At 51.2% G+C, this 18,536-nt stretch overlaps 1 protein-coding gene and 1 long non-coding RNA gene across 2 annotated transcripts; one reads left to right on the top strand and one right to left on the bottom strand.

The window, feature by feature from the left end:
- The first annotated feature begins 422 nt into the window (after positions 1–422).
- Positions 423–5,850, top strand: CCDC177 (coiled-coil domain containing 177). Its single transcript, XM_035329194.1, has 2 exons — positions 423–499; positions 943–5,850. Exon 2 carries the CDS (start codon positions 948–950, stop codon positions 2,868–2,870), a length of 1,923 nt encoding a protein of 640 aa, XP_035185085.1. The 5' UTR covers positions 423–499; positions 943–947; the 3' UTR covers positions 2,871–5,850.
- Positions 5,851–7,724: 1,874 nt separating this feature from the next.
- On the bottom strand, positions 7,725–18,186 carry LOC118168651. The gene is made up of 4 exons (XR_004751711.1): positions 17,697–18,186; positions 13,914–14,077; positions 8,241–8,407; positions 7,725–7,820 (listed from the first exon to the last, which is right to left on the bottom strand). It is a non-coding gene; the product is annotated as an uncharacterized LOC118168651 (long non-coding RNA).
- Between the last annotated feature and the right edge of the window lie 350 nt (positions 18,187–18,536).

Genomic DNA, 18,536 nt, shown 5'->3' with positions numbered 1-18,536 from the left:
TTGAGCAATGTGCTTTCCGCCCCCGCTCTGACACCGATCCCCTAAGTGCCCCAAGGCAGGCACCTTCGTCCCCTAGGGCCCCGTTTGCCATCTGTAACACCGCGCTGCCCCCTCCTCCTTCTGGCACCCCCTTGTCCTTGCTTACACCGGCAGCAAACTCGGGGGGCCTGGCACAAAGCGGGGGCACATCCCCGGGAGCGGGACGGCCGGAGGGCGCCCGAAGGACAACCCCTGCAGGGCGTGGGGGGGCCGCGAGGGGACACCCCCGGCCGGCCCCAGCGCGGGGGCTTCGGGGCGGGTCCCCCCGGTGCCCGCCCCCGTGCGGGAGCGCGGCTCGGCGGGGCTGCGGCGGGCGGCGCGGGACGGGCAGCCTGCGGGCGGCCACCGGGCCCGCCGCCGCCCCGCGGCTGCCATGGAGGAGCCGCCGCCACCGCCGCCGCCACCATCACCAACGCCGGCCACCTGATCCCCGCCGCCGCCGCCGAGACAAAGCGCGGGGCTGCCCGCCCGGTGAGTGCCGCGCCCGGCCCGGGCGGCTCCGTCCTGCGCCGCGGGGACCCCCCGAAGCCCCCCGGCACCCCCGCCCCGAAGACCCCCACCCGCCGCTCAGCCTCCCCCCGCCCCGAACAAAGTGCCCGGCCCGCAGCCCAGCCCCTCTCCCCCACCGCCCCCGTCCATCACCACGCACCCCCACGGGAGCCCGGGTGGGGTGGGGTGGGGGGTCCTGACCATAGCACGCACCTGTGACCCTCAGCCCCCCCAGCCCATGCACTCTGGCCACCCCCATGCATGGCTCCCAAACACCCCCGCACACCGCAGCATCCCCACTCCAGTCACCGTCCCCATCCCCTTGCCCTTCCCCATCCCCTCCATCCCTGGCGCCATGGCGGGGGGACAAAGGGGGCGCGGGCTCACCCACCACCGCTTTCTCCCTCGCAGGCCCAGCCATGGTGGAGCCACCAGCGGAGCCCCCTCCGCAGCCGTGCCCAGTGCCCGGCGGAGCGGCAGCAGCAGCGGCCCCCGGGGAGGCATCCCGTCCCGGGGAGCAGTCCCCGCTGCTGCACCTGGACCTGTACAACTTTGACTGTGCGGCGGCGGAGGGCAGCCGGTACGTGCTGACCAGCCCGCGCTCGCTGGAGGCCTGCGCCCGCTGCGCCGTGCGGCCGGTGGAGCTGCTGCCGCGGGCGCTGGGGGAGCTGCTGCGGGAGGCCCCCGGGCGCTCCATGCGGGTGGCCGCCGGCCTCTACGAGGCCTACGAGCGGGAGCGCCGCCGCAAGCTGCAGCAGTGCCGGGAAGAACGGGAGAGGATCATCCGTGAGGAGAAGCGGCGCATCCTCGCACCCCTCGGCAGCCTGCCGCCCTCGCCTGCCACCCGCCTCACGCCCCGGGCTGCCACCGCTGCTGCCACCACCACCACCACCGCCGCTGCCACCACCGGACCCCGTCCCGGGGGGAAGGCCGGGGCATCGGGAGGCGCCAAGGCTAAGAGCCACTCGCTGGACTCGCTGCAGAAGCGCCGGGAGGGCAGCTGGGGAAAGACCTCCTCAGAGTCAGGGGCCTCGTCCTCCTACAGTGGGGAGAGCCTGAGGGGGCAAGGGGGCAAGGGGCGCGGACGGGGCCGCGTGGCCGATGGCTCCCTGCTGGGGCGCAGCTTCAGCCTGGGCGACCTCAGCCACTCGCCACAGACGGCCCAGAGGGTGGAGAGGATCGTGAAGGAGGTGAAGAGGAAGAAGGGTCTCTCGGAGGTGCCCGAGAGGGACAAGAAGATCGCGGCGCTGATGATCGCCAAGCACCAGGAGGCCAGCCTCCTGCGGGAGCAGCGGCAGGCGGCCCACCTGCAGTGGGACAGCCAGCGGCGCCTGGCAGAGCAGCGGAAGGAGCAGGAGGAGAAGGAGAAGCAGAAGGCCCTCCTGCAGGGCCAGCGGATGTGGGAGAGCCAGGTGGAGAAGCGGCGGGGAAAGCTGAGCCAGGAGCAGCAGGAGGCCGCCCTGCTGAAGCAGAAGCAGCGGCAGGTGTGCGAGGAGAGGTGGCGGGAGCAAGCGGAGAAGCAGGAGCGGCTGCGGAGGGAGAAGCTGGAGAAGGCCATCCGGGAGGACAAGCAGAAGAAGCTCCATCAAGAGCACAATCTGAAGGCGAAGGAGGAGGACAAGAAGGAGCACCGGGAGCGAGAGGAGCAGCTCCTGCAAGAGAAGCTGTCCATAGCTGCACAGAAGAGGCTGAGGAAGGAAGCGCAACTGCAGAAGGAAAGGAAACAGCTCAGCCAGGCAGAGAAACTGAAGCACGAGGCCTTGCTCAAGGAACTGGCCAAGCAAGAGGCAGAAGAGAAGGAAATGCTGAAGGCCTCCCTGGAGATGAGTTTGACCAAGGCTCAGGAGAACTATGAGCAGCTAATGGAGAAGAGGAACCAGGAGCTGAGGGAGAAGGCCAGGCGGGAGGACATGCAGATCCAGAGAGCCAAGCTGGCAGCAGAGAAGAAGGAAAGAGAGCAGAAGGAGCACTTGCAGGCCCTGGCGAAAGAGACAGAGAGGAAGCTCCAGCATGCTGCCCAGGTGGCTGAAGAGGTCGTCCAGGAAAAAGCCCGCAAGGTGGTCCTGAGCCGTCTGGAGAAGGAGAAGGTGCAGAAGATGAACAAACAAAAGGTGGAACAGTACGAGGACTTACGGCGCAGGGAGATCCTCCTTTCTATAGAGAGGAAACTGGAGAGGAGCGAGCAGATCTTCAAGGAGAGGAAGACCGTCTTAGAAAACGCCAGGTCTGTAGCTCGGGCATCCTTCCATGTCCGGGAAAAGGTACGGGAAGAGACTAACATGCGCACCTTTGACAAGATGGCCTTTGAAGCAGAACTGCATGCCAGCCTGGATAAGAAGTGAAAGACCTTTTTGTGGATGAGCAGGGATATGTTACCAGTTGTCCATCATAATGTATCAGAAAGCTCCTCTGCATTAACATTTAAACAAAAAACAAAACAAAACAAAAAACTATTTTGTTATTTTGGAGGAGCAGGGTACCGCACAAAAACGTGGCAGCTATTTCACATACTTTTTAAAACATGTTTTTGTTCTGGGTGTGTTTTAAGGACCAACCTCCATCATCTGTACAGAGGGGGAAAAGAGCTTTTGCATCCTCCGCCCCACAAGCACACGTTTTCCCAGAGGGCTGCAGAAGAAGTTTGTGTGAAACCTGTGAGTTACTGATTGATTGTCCTAACTGGAGCTGACAACAGCTGCGCTATTTTTAGTTGCAAAAACGGACAATAGAGACTACAGGCTACCATTAGAGCCTACTGACAAAGAACCAAAACCAGCCCAGCTGATTCTGGTTCGAGTGACATTCAGCTGATTTAAGGTACGGGATTGCATTTTCAAAGCCACTGCACACCCATGAAGGTACGGACAGCTGTACCGGAGAAGTCCATGTGTCCCTGGATGCACCTGCTGATACCAGACATGGGGGGAAGAAAGCATGGGTCAAGATTTCATAACACCTTGTAAGTAGACATTATGATCAGAGCTGGGCAGAAACTGTTAAGGGTGCTCACAAACACCACAGTTTCACTTTTGCTATGTGCAGCTGTGGCCCCTCCCCAGTATCCTCACCCCTCATTTCCAAGGGTCCCTTATAAAGGTCTGTAGAATTTCCTCTTTCGGGGGGAAGTTTTTAGGCATCCACAATCTGACAGGCACAACCCATTTGTTCATTAAGATATAAAAATTAACGAATCTGTGGAAGCTGGCCTTGCAGATCATTTTAAAATGGAAATCTATGGACAGATTGCATAGAGGGGTTGAGGAATCTCCATGGTTGGAGAAAAAACTCAAAATTCTCAAAACTCAATGAGATCCAGTTTGGTCCTCTTTGAGCAGGAGGCTGGACAAGGTGTGCCCCAGATGTCTCTTCCAACCTAAAGCTTCCAACCTAAAGGTGGCTTAAAACGTTCACCCAGCTCTTATCGTTGTCTACTGAGCAGGGCAGCCGCTATCTGTCCACTGGTGCTAACAGTTATATGCTTATTTTAGGGCACAAGAAAGAGTTGATGCACAAATTAGTGTACATTTACGGATCCTCTTAGATGAGGATCACGGCATTTTTACAACTGTAACTCAATCCCATTCGTAGGGAAATGAGTCCTTCTGACATGAATGCACTGGAAATGTGAAAAGCCTACCTACGCTCCACGGACAGCGTTCAAGTCAGTGTTCTGTTCCCGTTTTCCACGTTTACTCTGCTGGGTTGCAGTTACAAACACACATCCAAACCAGGCACTTTCTGCTGCTTTTTTCTGTCCCTGGGCACTGCCAGCGTTGTGCTCCACCATCCATGACGCCGTGCTGGGTTGTTGTAGTGAAAGTATCAAACCCAGAGCAAGGGGGAGAAGCAGCAAGAAGAGCCAGGTTCTCATTTACTTGCAGATGTCTCTGACACAACACAGGGGATGAGAAAACCCAAAGAAGGTTGACATATGACACAGGCATGTGGTTCTGCATGCATAGATCACTTACCTCTCAGAAGGCTTTAAGAAGGTGTTAAATGACCAGCAACAACAGCAGTAAACCAAGCACACCCTGGTGCCCTGCAAAGATGGAGACATTATAAAAGCAGCATTGGGAATGAAGCAAGTAGGGATTTATTTCATTTTGACGGAACTTGCTCTCTTTGAATCACAGAGCAACTGGTGCTGTTGAGGGCAGGCAGCGTGAAAAGTAGGAATTAGGGCACCTGAGTTATGTTTGCTCAGCCAGTCGTCGGCTCACTGTGTTACACTACGCAAGTCCTTGAGGGCTGGCCCTGCTCCTATTGATATAAAAGGAAGCAGAGTCAGGCTCTTGGGATGGCTGTGACTCGCAGGAAATAGTAACACTTGGCTTGGCAAAACGCTTCTAAAGACTCTGGACGAAATATGCTAACAAAGCACAAGATACTGTTTTATTTATTTGTTTGTTTGTTCGAGCTGTTATTAAAGTAAAGCATGTCTGTTGGCAAAAAGCACCAATTAACACCAAAATTTAAAAACATGCACAACTCTGGGAAGGACAGCAGCTCTACTGTTTCCAGCTAGGAGCCTGTCACTGCACCCTTGTCCTCAAAACTACAATCAGTTTGAACAGTGGAAGCAATCCTGCTGTCCTATGGTAACACCAGACAGGGTCCTTCATAAAAATACAGTTGTGTGCATGTGTTGTTTGTACTGCAGTGCTCCACCTATGCCCTTGTAGCATCACAGACCTGGAAAAGAGATGCCCAGTGGCCCAACTACATCCTGCATAAAATCTCTCTCTCCCTGGCAGCAGTGGAATTGGGATAAAACTTGCACTAATTTCTGTGCAGCCAAGATTTCATCTAGTTTGTAGCCTTCGGGGCTGCAGAGAAAGCCTGCCAGCGCTGATGCAAGGGCCTGTGCTCCCTGCTTCATTGCACTGTGGTTGAAGTTCACTGCTTGGCCCATTCAGCAGAGAGCTAAGGGGAAGAGCTGGGAACTGTAAAGAATGCATAATGTAAATCAAAAGCATAATTTGATGGGCAAATGAGCAGCCACGGCCACTTACTGGAACAGCAGAACAGTATTTTTTCCCTGAAAGTCTACTGCATTCTGCCCTCTGATGTGGCATTTCCAGTGCAGACTGAGAACATTTTTACAGCCCAGGAGAGACGCCTTGGCCACTGACTGCAATTACACCTTGGGTCTGTGCTTCCAAATGAGTCTGACACCTTGGGGCTACAGCCAAACTAATCAAAACCCATCTACATGGTGGTAATTGGATCGGCTAACTGCTGTTTCTATACTGTGCAGTGTGCAGCTCAAGTTTTGAATGTGCAATCTAAGGAAAAAATATTTTTTTTTTTCAAAAGACATTAATCTGTGTATGGACTTCTTTATTTCTGTAGCGGTTCCAGTCCAAAACCTGTGAAAGTCAACAGAGTTTATAGTTACTTAAACTTGTGACATGGAAAATGAAGTCAGCTAGTTGGGTGGAGGCATGAGAGGTATTTCTTGGGTCTGCTTATGCTTTGTTTATTTGAGGAGTTTACTGCCGGGTTTCTGTGGAAATTGAAATTGAGCCCTAGTATGCATACAAAAAGAATGGCATTTTTAAATGAGGCTTGATATTGAGTTGCAAGCCAGAGAGAACTGAAAATGAAAGCAAGAAACATGTTATCTGACTGCTCAGAAATAGATCACAGCTTATACAGAGCACAGGAGCAGCTGATGACATTTGGTCAGGTTCTGCAGAAAGAGAACTTAGGTTGGGCTTCTCCTGGGATTAGAAGACACATTTTAGGCTATTGGTCTATTATAATCATGAGGTTATAGTAAGTAATTTGCTTCTAGAACATGCGCATGCCTGCTGCAGAATGACTGCTAGACTTTGAAATATCTGTACTGAAAAGCAACAAAGGTCAATTACTGGGAAATGTCTGTGACCAGTGGCAGATCTTAGATGTAGCTAGTATCCGACTCCCAGGTTTCACTACCTGAGCACTTGGGAAGCCTAGCTCCAGGTTTCATGTTGGATCCCACAGATCTAGTGGGACAAGCCAAAATCTAGGTCCAAGTGCTACTAAACTTTTAAAGCCAAACACTGATGCGAGCATCCCTGTAACTCCACTTGAAAAGCACTGTACTGATTACCAGTAGACTAGACTAGAACTCCTCCTGCTGGGATGTGACCTGCTAGAAATCACTTTGTTTGAGGGGTTTCTGAAGCTGAGGTATTGAAACGTTAGGGAGAAAGACTTTGTTATCACTTAAATGTTCAAAAAAGAATTACAGGATCAAGGCCCGGGATTCATTTTCATTATATAATGATGGGAGTTTTACCTTTTGCACAATGAGACAAGATGATCGGGCACATCATAATGGGAAAGAAGAGACTGCCACACTCTCATCCATCACAGAATAAGGCAAGTAATTTCAGAAGTCCCAGAACTGTGCAGCCTGGTTTCCTTGGGCTGGTGCCCAGTGACTGGCTTCAGCAAAACTGAGGCTGCTTGTATTAGAGAACTCACACGTGAGGAGAGCCACTGACTGAAGGGCAGTTGCTGTAACATGAACTCCAAATGAAGCTCTCACACACTTTGAATCTTTGTTGACTATGTCAATTAAGTGAATTATCTAGTTTTTAACAGCACCTGGACTAAAGTGGGAGCCCTTCAGTGCCTGTGAGAGCCCCAACAGTCTGTCTCTTTTGCGTGCTGCCTCTTCACACAACATTCATCACTAAACCATGATCTCTCTGTCAATGCTGAACTTGGCACACACATTCAAAAGCTATTAGGAGGAGCAGCTGCATCCCCGCTAGTTAATATTTCACAAAGTATTTTAACCAAGTTTATCATAAACACTTTCACAGCATGAATAAGAGAGATGTGAGGATGAGACTTCTCACCTTGGCTACCTCCTGTGGTTCTCTTATGGTGCTTAGGAAGCTCTAAACTCATTCTGTGCTAAGATTTCTCTTCATACCTGGGAAATTTTGTTCACCAAACTGATGCTGAATACGCAATATGCACAGGTCTGAGAGGAAACTTTTTCAGTGTGTATGTCTTTACTAAGCCAGGCCTGGACAGGGAGATGGGAGCATGGAATATGCAATACAAAGTCCATCAACTACTAGTTTTCCAAAGGTTCTTCTAAGAAAGGTCCCGGAGCCACTGCTAGTAGCCATCATCAGAGGTGACTGCTTCAGAGACATGATGTTTTCTGCTCCTTTACTGACCTCAGAGAGAGCCAGGCTGACCACATCCTACCCGAGAACGGCTTCTCATTACCACCAGCCATTACGCCATAAGAAAAGATTTGCTTTCATCTCAGGTTGTTCTTCCTTTGGTGGTTAAAACATAATAGTTAGAATGACATTTTGCAAGTCTTTTTGTTGTTGTTTTAATTTCTTAAAGCAGATGCAGGGAGGTATAAGGACAAGCCACAAAACTAGATCAATGCAGCATGATGTGGGTGGTGGCTGTAGTTCTCTACACACAGTCCTGCTTTGCAGGCCTGGGACTGTCACACAGCCTTCATTCAAAGCATGCAAGTGTAAGCTTGTTAATGCCTTGCTGGGTCAAGGTCCCAGGGAATTAAGTTTGTTAGGTTTGGTCTTAGCTGTCATAGTTGAGAAAGAAGGCTGTCATGGGCAAAAAACGGGAAGTCCCAGTCCCTCTGGAAAAGAGCTGCGTGATGTTTGCTTTGCAGCACAGTCCAGGCTTGTTCTGAGGTGAGCCAATGGAGCCCTAGTACAACTTACCGTGGGAGCACAGCCCCACAAGCCCTCTGCAAGCAAGTAGCACACGCTGTAAACACCCAGTGCTGAGACCCGGTGAGAAAATCAAAATACTTCTGCTTCTAGGCGGGAGGCAGCTCTGCCCCTCTTTGTGGTGAGATGTTACTGGGTGGTGGTGTGATGGGAAAATACTGTGAAGAGAAAGAAAAAAAAGCAAAATCACAATACGAGATACCTGGAAACACATTATCCATTTACATACAGCAGCCAGCATTCAATGGGAAGCTAGCATTCAGAGCCTTCATACTGGGATATGCTCCATATCCCATAGGTCTGTTAATCCTAGGTCATAAAAAAAAAAAATCAGTTCTAGGTCTTGTTCCTTTGTCCTTAGCTCATTCATTTTAGCATGGCTTTTGCTGTGAAACACAACCTTGTTACTGTAAGATTCTAGCGTAAAAGGACCCACATCCTTCTCTTGCGACTTTGCATTCGTCACCTACATCCCTGCCATTCAGCAAGAAATCTCCCACATTACAAAATCACAGTGGCAGTAAGAAATATCCTGTATTACAAAATCAAACTGCCAGTGCAATTTTGTACTTACTTGCTTTACGCAGCTCCCTGCGTCCAACCCTGGGACCTGACTATGAGGTAAACGAGTTATCGCCCCTGGTCTGAGCACAGGAAAACTGAAGCAGAAAGAATGGATGTGCCTTGCCCCGGGCCATGCTGGCACTCAGCTGGAGCTCTCGCATCCTCCCTGCTCCCCCAGCAGCGCCTTAATTAACCTCCATGGCTGTGAGGGGAAGCTGTCCCTGAGCCTCTGCTGTAGCAGCTCCTCTGTTTGCTGCTCTCCAGGTGGAGCTTCATGGAGGATGGAGGTCTTAAGATGCCAGCCTCCACTTCTAGCTGCTGTCCTCTAACCTTGAAGCACTTCAAGGGTCTGTAAAATTTCTCTTTAGGCTTTCAAACGGGGGGTCTGAACATGAATGGTGTGATTGAGAATCCTTGCACCATCCCGGCTGACTAGAATCACCTCTGTATATATGACAACGTGCAGTAACACTATTTCCTCCAGCCCACCAACGTCACAAGTTCACTTCGCTAGAGCCAACGGAGTTACTCCAAGAACAAATGCAGCCTAGATACATCATCCTTTCTATTATTTATGTCAATCACAGTGTGTTAGGATAAGCTCTGCATCCAAGAGCCTGCTGGAAATTTCCTCCTGCCTGAATCGTACCCAGGCAATGGGACGGTAGGGTCACACAGCCGCTGGTATGTTTAGGCACAGAGGAGAGCCCGTCAATACTCATCTGCGTGCTGCGTTCCTGGGTGTTTGCAGAAAGCAGCGTCTGCTTGAGCAGCTCAGGGCAGCTGGCACAGAGGCACCTTGTCAGACAGCAAGCTAAACACTGGGGAATAAATAAGAGGTTTGGCTCTGTCAGATGCTGTTGGGAATGTTTGGGGTTTTAGGAGGGTGATGGGATAAAGTCTTCTCATTTTTAATCACCACCCAAGTAAGCTGTGCTATTTTTAACAGTTATCTAATGATTTATGAAAGATGGGAAGATAAATGAGGAAGGGAGCTTAAAACACAAATGTGCAGGTAAAGTGGAAAGACATTTTCCTTTCCAACCTGAAAAACCCTGAGCATTATGAGAGCTTTGTTAAGTGCGAGGCAGGACACATTGTGTTCGACCCCAGGAGGGTGTGCTCTCTGTTCACAGCTTTGCTACCCGTGTACCTGTCTTCTGCCCACTCCCAGTACCAGCTGTTTCCTCAGTCTTCAAGGAAAAGGTGAGATTAAAGAAGCACAAGACGAGCTCCATGAAGAGAAAGGCAGCATTTTCACTGAGGAGGGATCACCACACAACTATCCTGGCAGGACTCAGCCTAGCTCTGACACAAAGCATGGCCAGCCCAGCAGAGGAGCAACGCTTTGCTCTCACCAGTGGGTTTCTGCAGCCCTCGCCAATTACAGACACTGTCTGAATCCAAGCTTTGGACCTTCAGCTGGCATAGATTGAAAACCTACAGAAGAACTAGGATGTTGTGGAATGGCAAAGGGATGCAAAGAGACTTTCAAATAGCAGCACCGCTGCTGATTTTCTTCCCTTGCATTGTTTTCCCAGTCAGCGTAACATGGATGGGGAGAACACTAGCAGCACCAGAAACCATGCCCTAAAACACAGAGCCAAAAACCACGGCCTTTGGTACTAACACCAGTATGAATATGAACCCTGCAGCTGGAACAAAGTCTCCAAGCATGTGGGGCCGGGAGGGATTTGGGCATTGGTGTGAGGTTGGCCTCCTGTATAAGGTATGTCCCCTGACAGCACTGCAATTACTACCCCTGAGGATGTGGCTATAACCAAGCTAGTTTCAAATGGAGCAGCCCAGGCTCCACTAGCTTAACCACAGCACTGCAGAGCCTAGCATGGGCTAACCGGTCCAGTGCTCTCCACCTTCTTCTGCTGGGCACTGAAACCCATCCAGAGCTCTGCTGAAACATGCATGGTTAGCTTATACTGGCCCACAGGGCCTGTCATGACAGGAATTTTAGAAGTGTCTTAACAGCTCTGAGTTACGACATCGCTTTTTCTGCTAGTGCTCTGATGTCTCACCTCCTGCTGCGCAGGATGCAGTAGAGCCAGGGAGGATTGTTTCGGAAAATCAGAGCTGACCTACCTGCTTCCAGAAAACACAAGGCAGGTGGGTGCACTGAGGGATCCTTCATTGCTTTATGCAATGCGAGTTAGAGCACCTGACATCCTACATTTGCTCTGTATACACTCCACATCACTTTGCATGGTAGCTGTCACTCCAACTTAGGTCTCTTGGATGTGGCAAGTCCTAATATTTTCTAGGCAGAAGGGACTGCCCAGAGAAGAAAGAAGTTTTCTGTGATTCCTACAACACTGCAAAGAACCTGCTCACCACTCCTTGCTGGGTGAAGTATTCCAATGCATTCTCTTTATGGCTCCATAAAGAAAAAATTGTGGCAGTAGGAGGTTCCTGAAGGCAGCGAGGCTCGTACCTAAAGCTACTGGCCTCTACACATCTCTGCTCAGCATGTGCTGTGCTACTCGACAGATTTCCTGTGGAAAGGAACCTGCAGAGCCCTCTCTCCAGAGACACTGTACTATAATGCAGATGCTACATGATTCAGTCACAGCCTGTGTTTCCCCAAATGCATTAAAAAAAATCTGTCATGCAGCTACCAGGGGATTTCTGCAGAGTCTCCTGCAATCTGCAGGGGCCCTTTGCATCCATCCCAATGCCCACGCTCTATAAACTCGCAGGCTGTACAGTACTCACTGACCTTGCAATGCTGGCTGAATCCTCCCCGTGACAACACACCGCAACGTTCGGGTAAAGGAAGGCATCCTGCAAGCAGGCAAGGCTGGCCAGGCAGTCAGTATATGAAATCTATAGAGTATCATGTTAGCATAAGTCTTTGCCATGAGGAGTTGGTTGGCACAAATGCAAAGGAAGAAAGCATCTCCCAAGAGGAAAGGAAAAAACGGCTGAACATGAGAGATAAGAAGTAACTGGCAAAGTGGGGGATTTAAATAACCTCCAAATCACAGGTACACAGTTTATAGGTCTCATGCAACAGAAATGTGTGTGGCCAAACAGGTCCTCTTGCACAATGATTTGAGTACCCTTGGGGAAGGAAGGATGGAGGAGGGCACTTAGGACCACTGGTAAGAGAGGAGAGGTGTTTTCCAACACCTGGGAGAACCTGGAAAGCTGAATGAGTGGAGCAATGCAGGAAAGCTATCCTGTAGATCTCCAGAGATGATGGCTCTCACACCAATGCAGAAAGAAAAAGAAAAAAGAAGACAATAAAAAGTGCCCTGAATGAATGGTGGGTGTAAGGAGGTAAAAGAAAAGCAATCTCCACAGAGCTGGCTGGGATAAGCTTAAGGCCCAAATTTAACATCAGGCTGCCAGGAGCTGGCAGAGACCCCCAGCATGTCCCCAGCCCAGCTCTGGTCAGGAAGGGATAGAGGTGTTTGAGCCCCTCACCAAGGCCAGGGCCAAGCACAGCTCTCTTTGTACGCAGCCGTTTCGATTCAGGCACCAGGCCGAGGGGCTGGGTTCCTCCCGGTAAGGTCAGCTGCCCAACACGGGGACAACCAGCATGTTTCTGTGCCTGAGCTGAGGCAACACCACGGCCAAAGGAAACCGGAGGCTGGGGCTGGTACAAGGAGTGCAGGATCCTTCCGAAAGGGAAGAGGCAGACTAGAGGGGATCCATAATCCTCAAATATGCACTGCCAATCACAGGAAGAGAGGGACACTCAGCAGGAAGAGGGGGACGGACAGCAGGAAGAGGGGGAGGCTGAAGCCCTTTAGGTCAGAGCTCTCCCTCTGCTTTCACTTGTGGGCAGGACTCCAAGTATCACTGGGGATTTGGGTCTCAACCCTCAATGACTTGTACAGCCCTGAGACCTGTAGTCATGAATCCACGCACTGATGCTTTCTATGGCCCAGACAACACAAAACAATGCCTGGGTGCCAGGGCTACAAAGGACAGGGTGGTCCTGGGCATAGGTTCAGGAGAAACAGCTTTGTTCACCCCTCCCTGGGCCAAGTCAGCACAACTAGTAATTCAGGACAGAGCAGAGGAAAAATAATTATAAACTTTCTTTTTATATACAGCAGATAGCAGACAGGATCAATACACAGAGGGACTCCCTGATTTCTGACAAGCCTAAGCCCTCAGACAACTCTGTTTTTTTTTGCACCAGATGGCTCCATCACTCGATAAAGTAGTGCCCTAGATATGCTGGTTGCTTTCCAATCTGCCACTGAATTAACCCAGGGGGACGGGCACATACAGCCATGGCTCCCGCACTGTTACCACAGCTTCTCAGGTCCCCCGCAGCAGGGCGCTGCGTTTTTGCAGCCCCCTCCCCAGGAGCAGCTACCAAAGGGATTAAACAGGGAGTGTTATCTAGTGCAGTGGCTTAATCGCTAAGCAAAGTGCTCATCCCCTGACCACGAGGTCAGGGAATTATCTCCCTGACAGATAATGCAGTCAGGGCTTGGAGCAACACGAGTGGCCAGACAGTCACTGCCAGCCCACAGCTTTACTGCTGCTTCTGGGAGAGCACTGCTGCTAAGATGCCATCCAGGTGCAGCGTGGCTTTCCTCAACTGCCCTCAGATGCCTCTTACAAACAAAACTGAAGTTCAGCCTTGTTCCCCTCCCATAAAACATCCCCAACAACAAATCTCAGAGGGTTTGAAGGCTGAGTGCATTTAGCATACTGCAGGGAGAGCATTTTTCAGGAGGAGCTTCTAATAGGCTGTGAAGGACTAACCAGGCTCTAGGCCTGGGCCAGAAAAGAAGTGACACAAGTGACCTAGGGGAAAAAGCATACATCTAGAAACATGCAGAAGGCACAAAATTCTGCTCCCTGTAAGCCAGCCTATTGTGGCAGTGCTCAGTGTGCACAAGGGCAGCCCACTTGGCTCTGACAGGGAAACTGAAGGGACCAGTGACAAAAGTCTTCTTTAGACATTGAAGTGTAAGAAATCCAGACCTGCTGCCACTAGGAAAGAGCAAGTGGAGCTCCTCACACACACAGCTATGAAACCAGATTCTTGCTAAAAAATAACATGGGGCAGGGGCTCATGCTTTGCTTGTAACAGCCACCCTGTGCAAAGTGCAGGTGCCTCACCTGTGAAGGCCAGGGGCCACCTGCAGCCGGAGGTGATGCTCCCCTCATTCCTCCTACCATGAGATGCTTTCTGCAGCACTGCTGTGGGATGCGGGAGGAGCAGCTCCCGCCTCAGGGTGCAAGCTTTGCCCAGAGTCTGCTTGGCAAATTCCACCTTCCTTCAGCTGTAAATAAAAACAAAATCATTTTCACCACTGCTAGCGCAGAAACACGAAAGGTGAGCTCTCTGTGTCTCTATTCAGCTCGGTTGACAGGGTCATAACTGTGGGGAGGTAGGAGAGGCAAAGCAACTGCCAGCATTTCATTTTCTTAGGAAAGCAAACTGGATTTTCTCAGAAAGCCAGAAAATCCCCACTGAAGCAGCACTGGATAAACCATGTTAAAAACGGCTTTCTGGCCACCACAGTCTCTCAAGCTGGCCAGAACAAGCCCTGTCCTCTTGCTGCCAGGGTTATGTGTGGGCCACCTTGCCCCTCTTTAAAGGAGAAAGCCACTGACTATAGCTTGAGAGCGTTTACCAGGTGTCCACCATCCCAGCCTCCCCCTGAGGCCCCAGGAGACAACGCTAGTGAAGGACAGCAGAGGGAAATGCAGTCCCTTCAGAGACGTTCCTCTCAAGTTTCTCCTGCGGGGAGGTTCAGCCACAGCTACCATTAGTGCACATCTCCCTTCTGCCGCTGCTCTGTTCCCTGGGCCCAGGGGAGATCTGGGCTGGTGGAAAGGCAGGTAGGTCAGTAGGCTGAAGATTTTGGGCTGGTTACAGTGTCCAGGGAGTCCATGCCCTTTTCTCTCACATGCACCCCAACAGGCACATCCCACCTGCTGCAACAAAGGGACAGAGACATTTAAACAAATAAAAAACAGAACAAGTAACCTGCCCACCCTGGGAGAGCTAGCTAAGCAAAGGTCTTTTCCCAGTCTCGCATCTCAGGCAAAAGAGACAAAAACCCACAGTACTCCATGTGGAAAATGGAGCACTAATTAAAAAAAAAAACCTTCAAATTTTCCACTTGGCTGCCACTCCTCAGCTGCCTCCTTTTCCCACCTGCATTTCTCTGTGCCTGTGGGCAAATCTGACATTACATATATTTCTGTATTGTCCATAATTAAGAAAAGAGGTCCTTCTCCCCACTAAGTGACTCTCAAGAGCAGGGATGGGGGAAACTTGCATTTAAGAGCTGCCTGCCTTGCAGCCCCTGCCTCCTCCACTTCCCTCCCTGCAGCCATCAGCCCAGGCCTCCAAGTCACCTTGGCCATAAAGAGCTGGACGACCCCGTCACAAGACGACATCTCAGCTCTAGAGCATGGGTTTAAACACATCTGCACAGGACCCTTTTAACCACATGGAAACCAAGCACTCTCCTCTGCTCAGACTGGCGTTCCCATTTCACTGAGTGCCACCTCCTCCCCACAAGCAGACTTTCCCTCCCATCACCCCAGGGCTGAGGCTGGGCTTGCAGGGATTCCCCTGGGGAGTCTGCGCCTTCCAGCTCCCCACACACTGCTGAACCATGGAGGCTTCCAGGTCAGAGCCTGCTTAGGTGCACATCGGTCCTGCACCACTAACAGAGGTGGGGAAATGCCCAAGAGGTGGCAGAGATCCCATTCCCGTCCTTCCAGCCAAAGATTAGGATAACACTAGAACTGGCCACGTGGTGAGTAGGTGAAATGTACTCATCTGTGGCAGACAAGAGGAAAGATTACATGCCGTAGCATTCTGTCCTGACCTTAAGCTTTTTGATAAATCTCCGAAGATTAAGGAGAGAGGAGATTCCATAATATAAAATCTGATTTGTCTTTAGCTCAGCTAAAGATGAAGACTCGCTCCTCCACATCCCACTTCTGTATACCTCATGTTTCTGTGCGCACAGACTCCGGGAGGGGAGCTGAAGTCAGGGCCTCTCTGCCATTATCAGTGCCTGGGATAGGAAAATGTTGAGGAAATTTCTGGCAGGACAGATGTCTGACCTGGTTTATCTACATGCCGAGATGTGCATTTAATGCACAGCATCCCTTTACATATATGCATGCGTGTGCAGGTAAGTATATATGTGTGAGTGGAGGGGTGCTGGCTAGCAGCTTGGAAGGGAAACCAACAGCCAGCATGGAGGCTTAGGACAGTTTGAGGGATCTCTACCTGTTCTCCTGCGCCCAAAGGGCACATCGGGACCAAGCCTGTCCCACAGACCCCAGACAGGCCCATGCTGCTGGGCAGTGGGCAATAGGCCCCCCACATCACACTTCTGTACCTACAGGACGTGCCCAAACCACCCGTGAGGTGGGCTGCAAAGCGGTTAGCAGAGGTTAACACCCCAGGGTGTTCTCTGGATAATTCTATGCATTTTCTGCATGAAATACTCAAGTCTGAAAGACTTTATGAGTTGGATGAGTAATATTTTCTAGACAGAAATACAGCGCTATGAAAAACGCATGAGCAGCTGCAGCTTCCTGTAGGCCACATCTCACCTCCCATGCACTCACAAGCCTCAGCAGGGTGGGCTTCCCCGCCGCCAGCAGCAGCACCGCAGCCCTGCCGCTCAGCACGGCATGCCAGGGTGATGCTGATCCCGACCTCGGGCAGATATTCACCGGTAGCCAAATGAGAACAAAAGTAAAGTTGAGGAGTAAGGCTGGGGGAGGTGGGGAGAAGCTGTCCTTTGCAGTCCCTCTGGGAGCTGGGGAGCACTGGGTGAGCATGGAGGGAGAGGCAGAGGAGGAGCAACTTCTGGGGCTCGGGCAAGCACGGCAGTCAGTGAAGGGCAGATCCAGCACCAGCGCTATCATTCAGTGAAGGCAAGAGGGAGCCTACCCTGTGTTTATTATAACTTAATACACGCTATCTTTGGTGACAAATCTTATTTCCCCTGCAGCTAGGAGGTGCCCCTCTTTTCCCTGCTGATATGAGTGTGGTTGAGCAGGGAAAATGATCAGAGGCTCTGAAGTTGCTGATCAGAAACAATCTTCCGTACCTGGCATTCCAAGCAAACACCACCTACCTTCCAGGGTCCTCACCTGCTTGCAGGAAGGACTCCCCACAGCAGTGTACGTAAGAGTCACAGGCTGAAGTTACCTGGTGCAGTCATAAGAGCAAACAGGCAACATCCATCCATCTTCACTTCTCAGCAGCTTTTCTCTTTGCAAACATGCAGCATACTCCTTGGGAAAGTAAATCCACTGCGACTCCTCCTTCACACACACACTGCTGCAGCCTTGGAGGGACCAGGCTGGAAAACTGGTGTCAATACCTACAACCCCATGGCCACATTGGTGCTCAGCATGAGTAGCTGCAGACCCCTCACCCCTTACTGCTTTCTTATCCTTAAAACTGGGAATAAGATTTTTACTCCACTCTGATGTGGATCTGGATCATGCTAAATACTCTACATAATGAGCAGCTACCAAATCTAACCGCTGGTCACTGCCAGGAGCCAGCCACCAGCTAAAAGGAGAAATGGGTTTAGTGAGCACATTCTCTTCTGGTTCCTTCAGCATCAGCCGAAACAAGGGCTAGAACATCTTCAAACAAAATCATTTTTTCACTCACTGAAGGCTGTCTTCGTACTTTGAATGCAGCATATCCTGCAATTCCTCCTCACCCAAGCTCGGTGCATGAGATAAGCATACTTATTTTGCCCATCTACAGTACCTTTGAATGGCTGGGAATTTTCTGTCCTCATTTCGGAGCCCACGTTCCCCCTACATAGAGAACAAAGCCAGCTCTGCTTGCACAGGGAGCCTACATTTTTTCTCTTAATCTAAAATAAGTTCCACATTAAACCCTACCTGCTCTGTATTTATGTGCAGAGAGAAACTATAACAAAAGAAATTCATCAGAGATGAGAGGAGGAAGCCAGGGCCTGGTTTCATTGCTTTGTCTGATGCAGGAGGACCCAGCTCATCTCACAGGCACAGGGAGGGCCAGGAAAGGGAGAGCCTGTGCTGGACCTGGCATCACCCAGTGGGGCTGTGCTGGTGTGAGCTTGGCTGTGCTTTCTCACCAGGTCTTGCTCAGCAGCACAACACAAGGAGAGGAAAAGGGGACCATAGCTTCAGACCCCTTTTCTCCAAGCGGCTGGGGCTGGATGCTGGTTGGGACTGGAGGTGGGTTTTGCTCACCAAGAAATAGGACAGTTGCATTTTGCATAATCAGATACACATGACATAGCACACACATTTTTGTTTTTCTTTAAACACACCAACCCACTATCATCAGTGCTTTGGTTTTTAGGCCCTTTAGCTGCACTCCCACGTCTCAGCCCTGTTCCTGGTGAAGCCTCCTCACCTTCCGGCTTGCAGCAAGCAGGAGCGCTGTGCCTCCGGCAGAATTAAGAAAGGAAAGGAGAAATGAAAGCAGCTGCTATTCCCAAGCAAGGTGCAATCTCTTCTCTCTGACTGTCTTTGCAGTAAGCCTGCTCCTCTAGCTTGCTACAGGAGCCACGAGATTCCCACCCTCCTGTCATGTGCTTTTAGCTTTTCTCACCACCTCATGTGCTGCCGAGATCAGTGCACCCAGCTGTGTGACGTACCCCCATCTGCAGGATCCCTGAGCACTCGTGAACCCCGTCACTCTGCAGTATGCGCTATTGCCCTGTTCACGGCTCTGCTTCGGAGCTCAGAATAAAA

This window comes from Oxyura jamaicensis, chromosome 5, assembly GCF_011077185.1.
Source record: "Oxyura jamaicensis isolate SHBP4307 breed ruddy duck chromosome 5, BPBGC_Ojam_1.0, whole genome shotgun sequence".
NCBI lineage: Eukaryota > Metazoa > Chordata > Aves > Anseriformes > Anatidae > Oxyura > Oxyura jamaicensis.
The sequence above is the reverse complement of the archived record's forward strand: the minus strand, read 5'-3'. Positions and strand labels throughout refer to the sequence as shown.

Bases quoted from the DNA above. Each gene is read 5' to 3' on its own strand.
- CCDC177 (XM_035329194.1), top strand. From the start codon at position 948: ATGGTGGAGCCACCAGCGGAGCCCCCTCCGCAGCCGTGCCCAGTGCCC.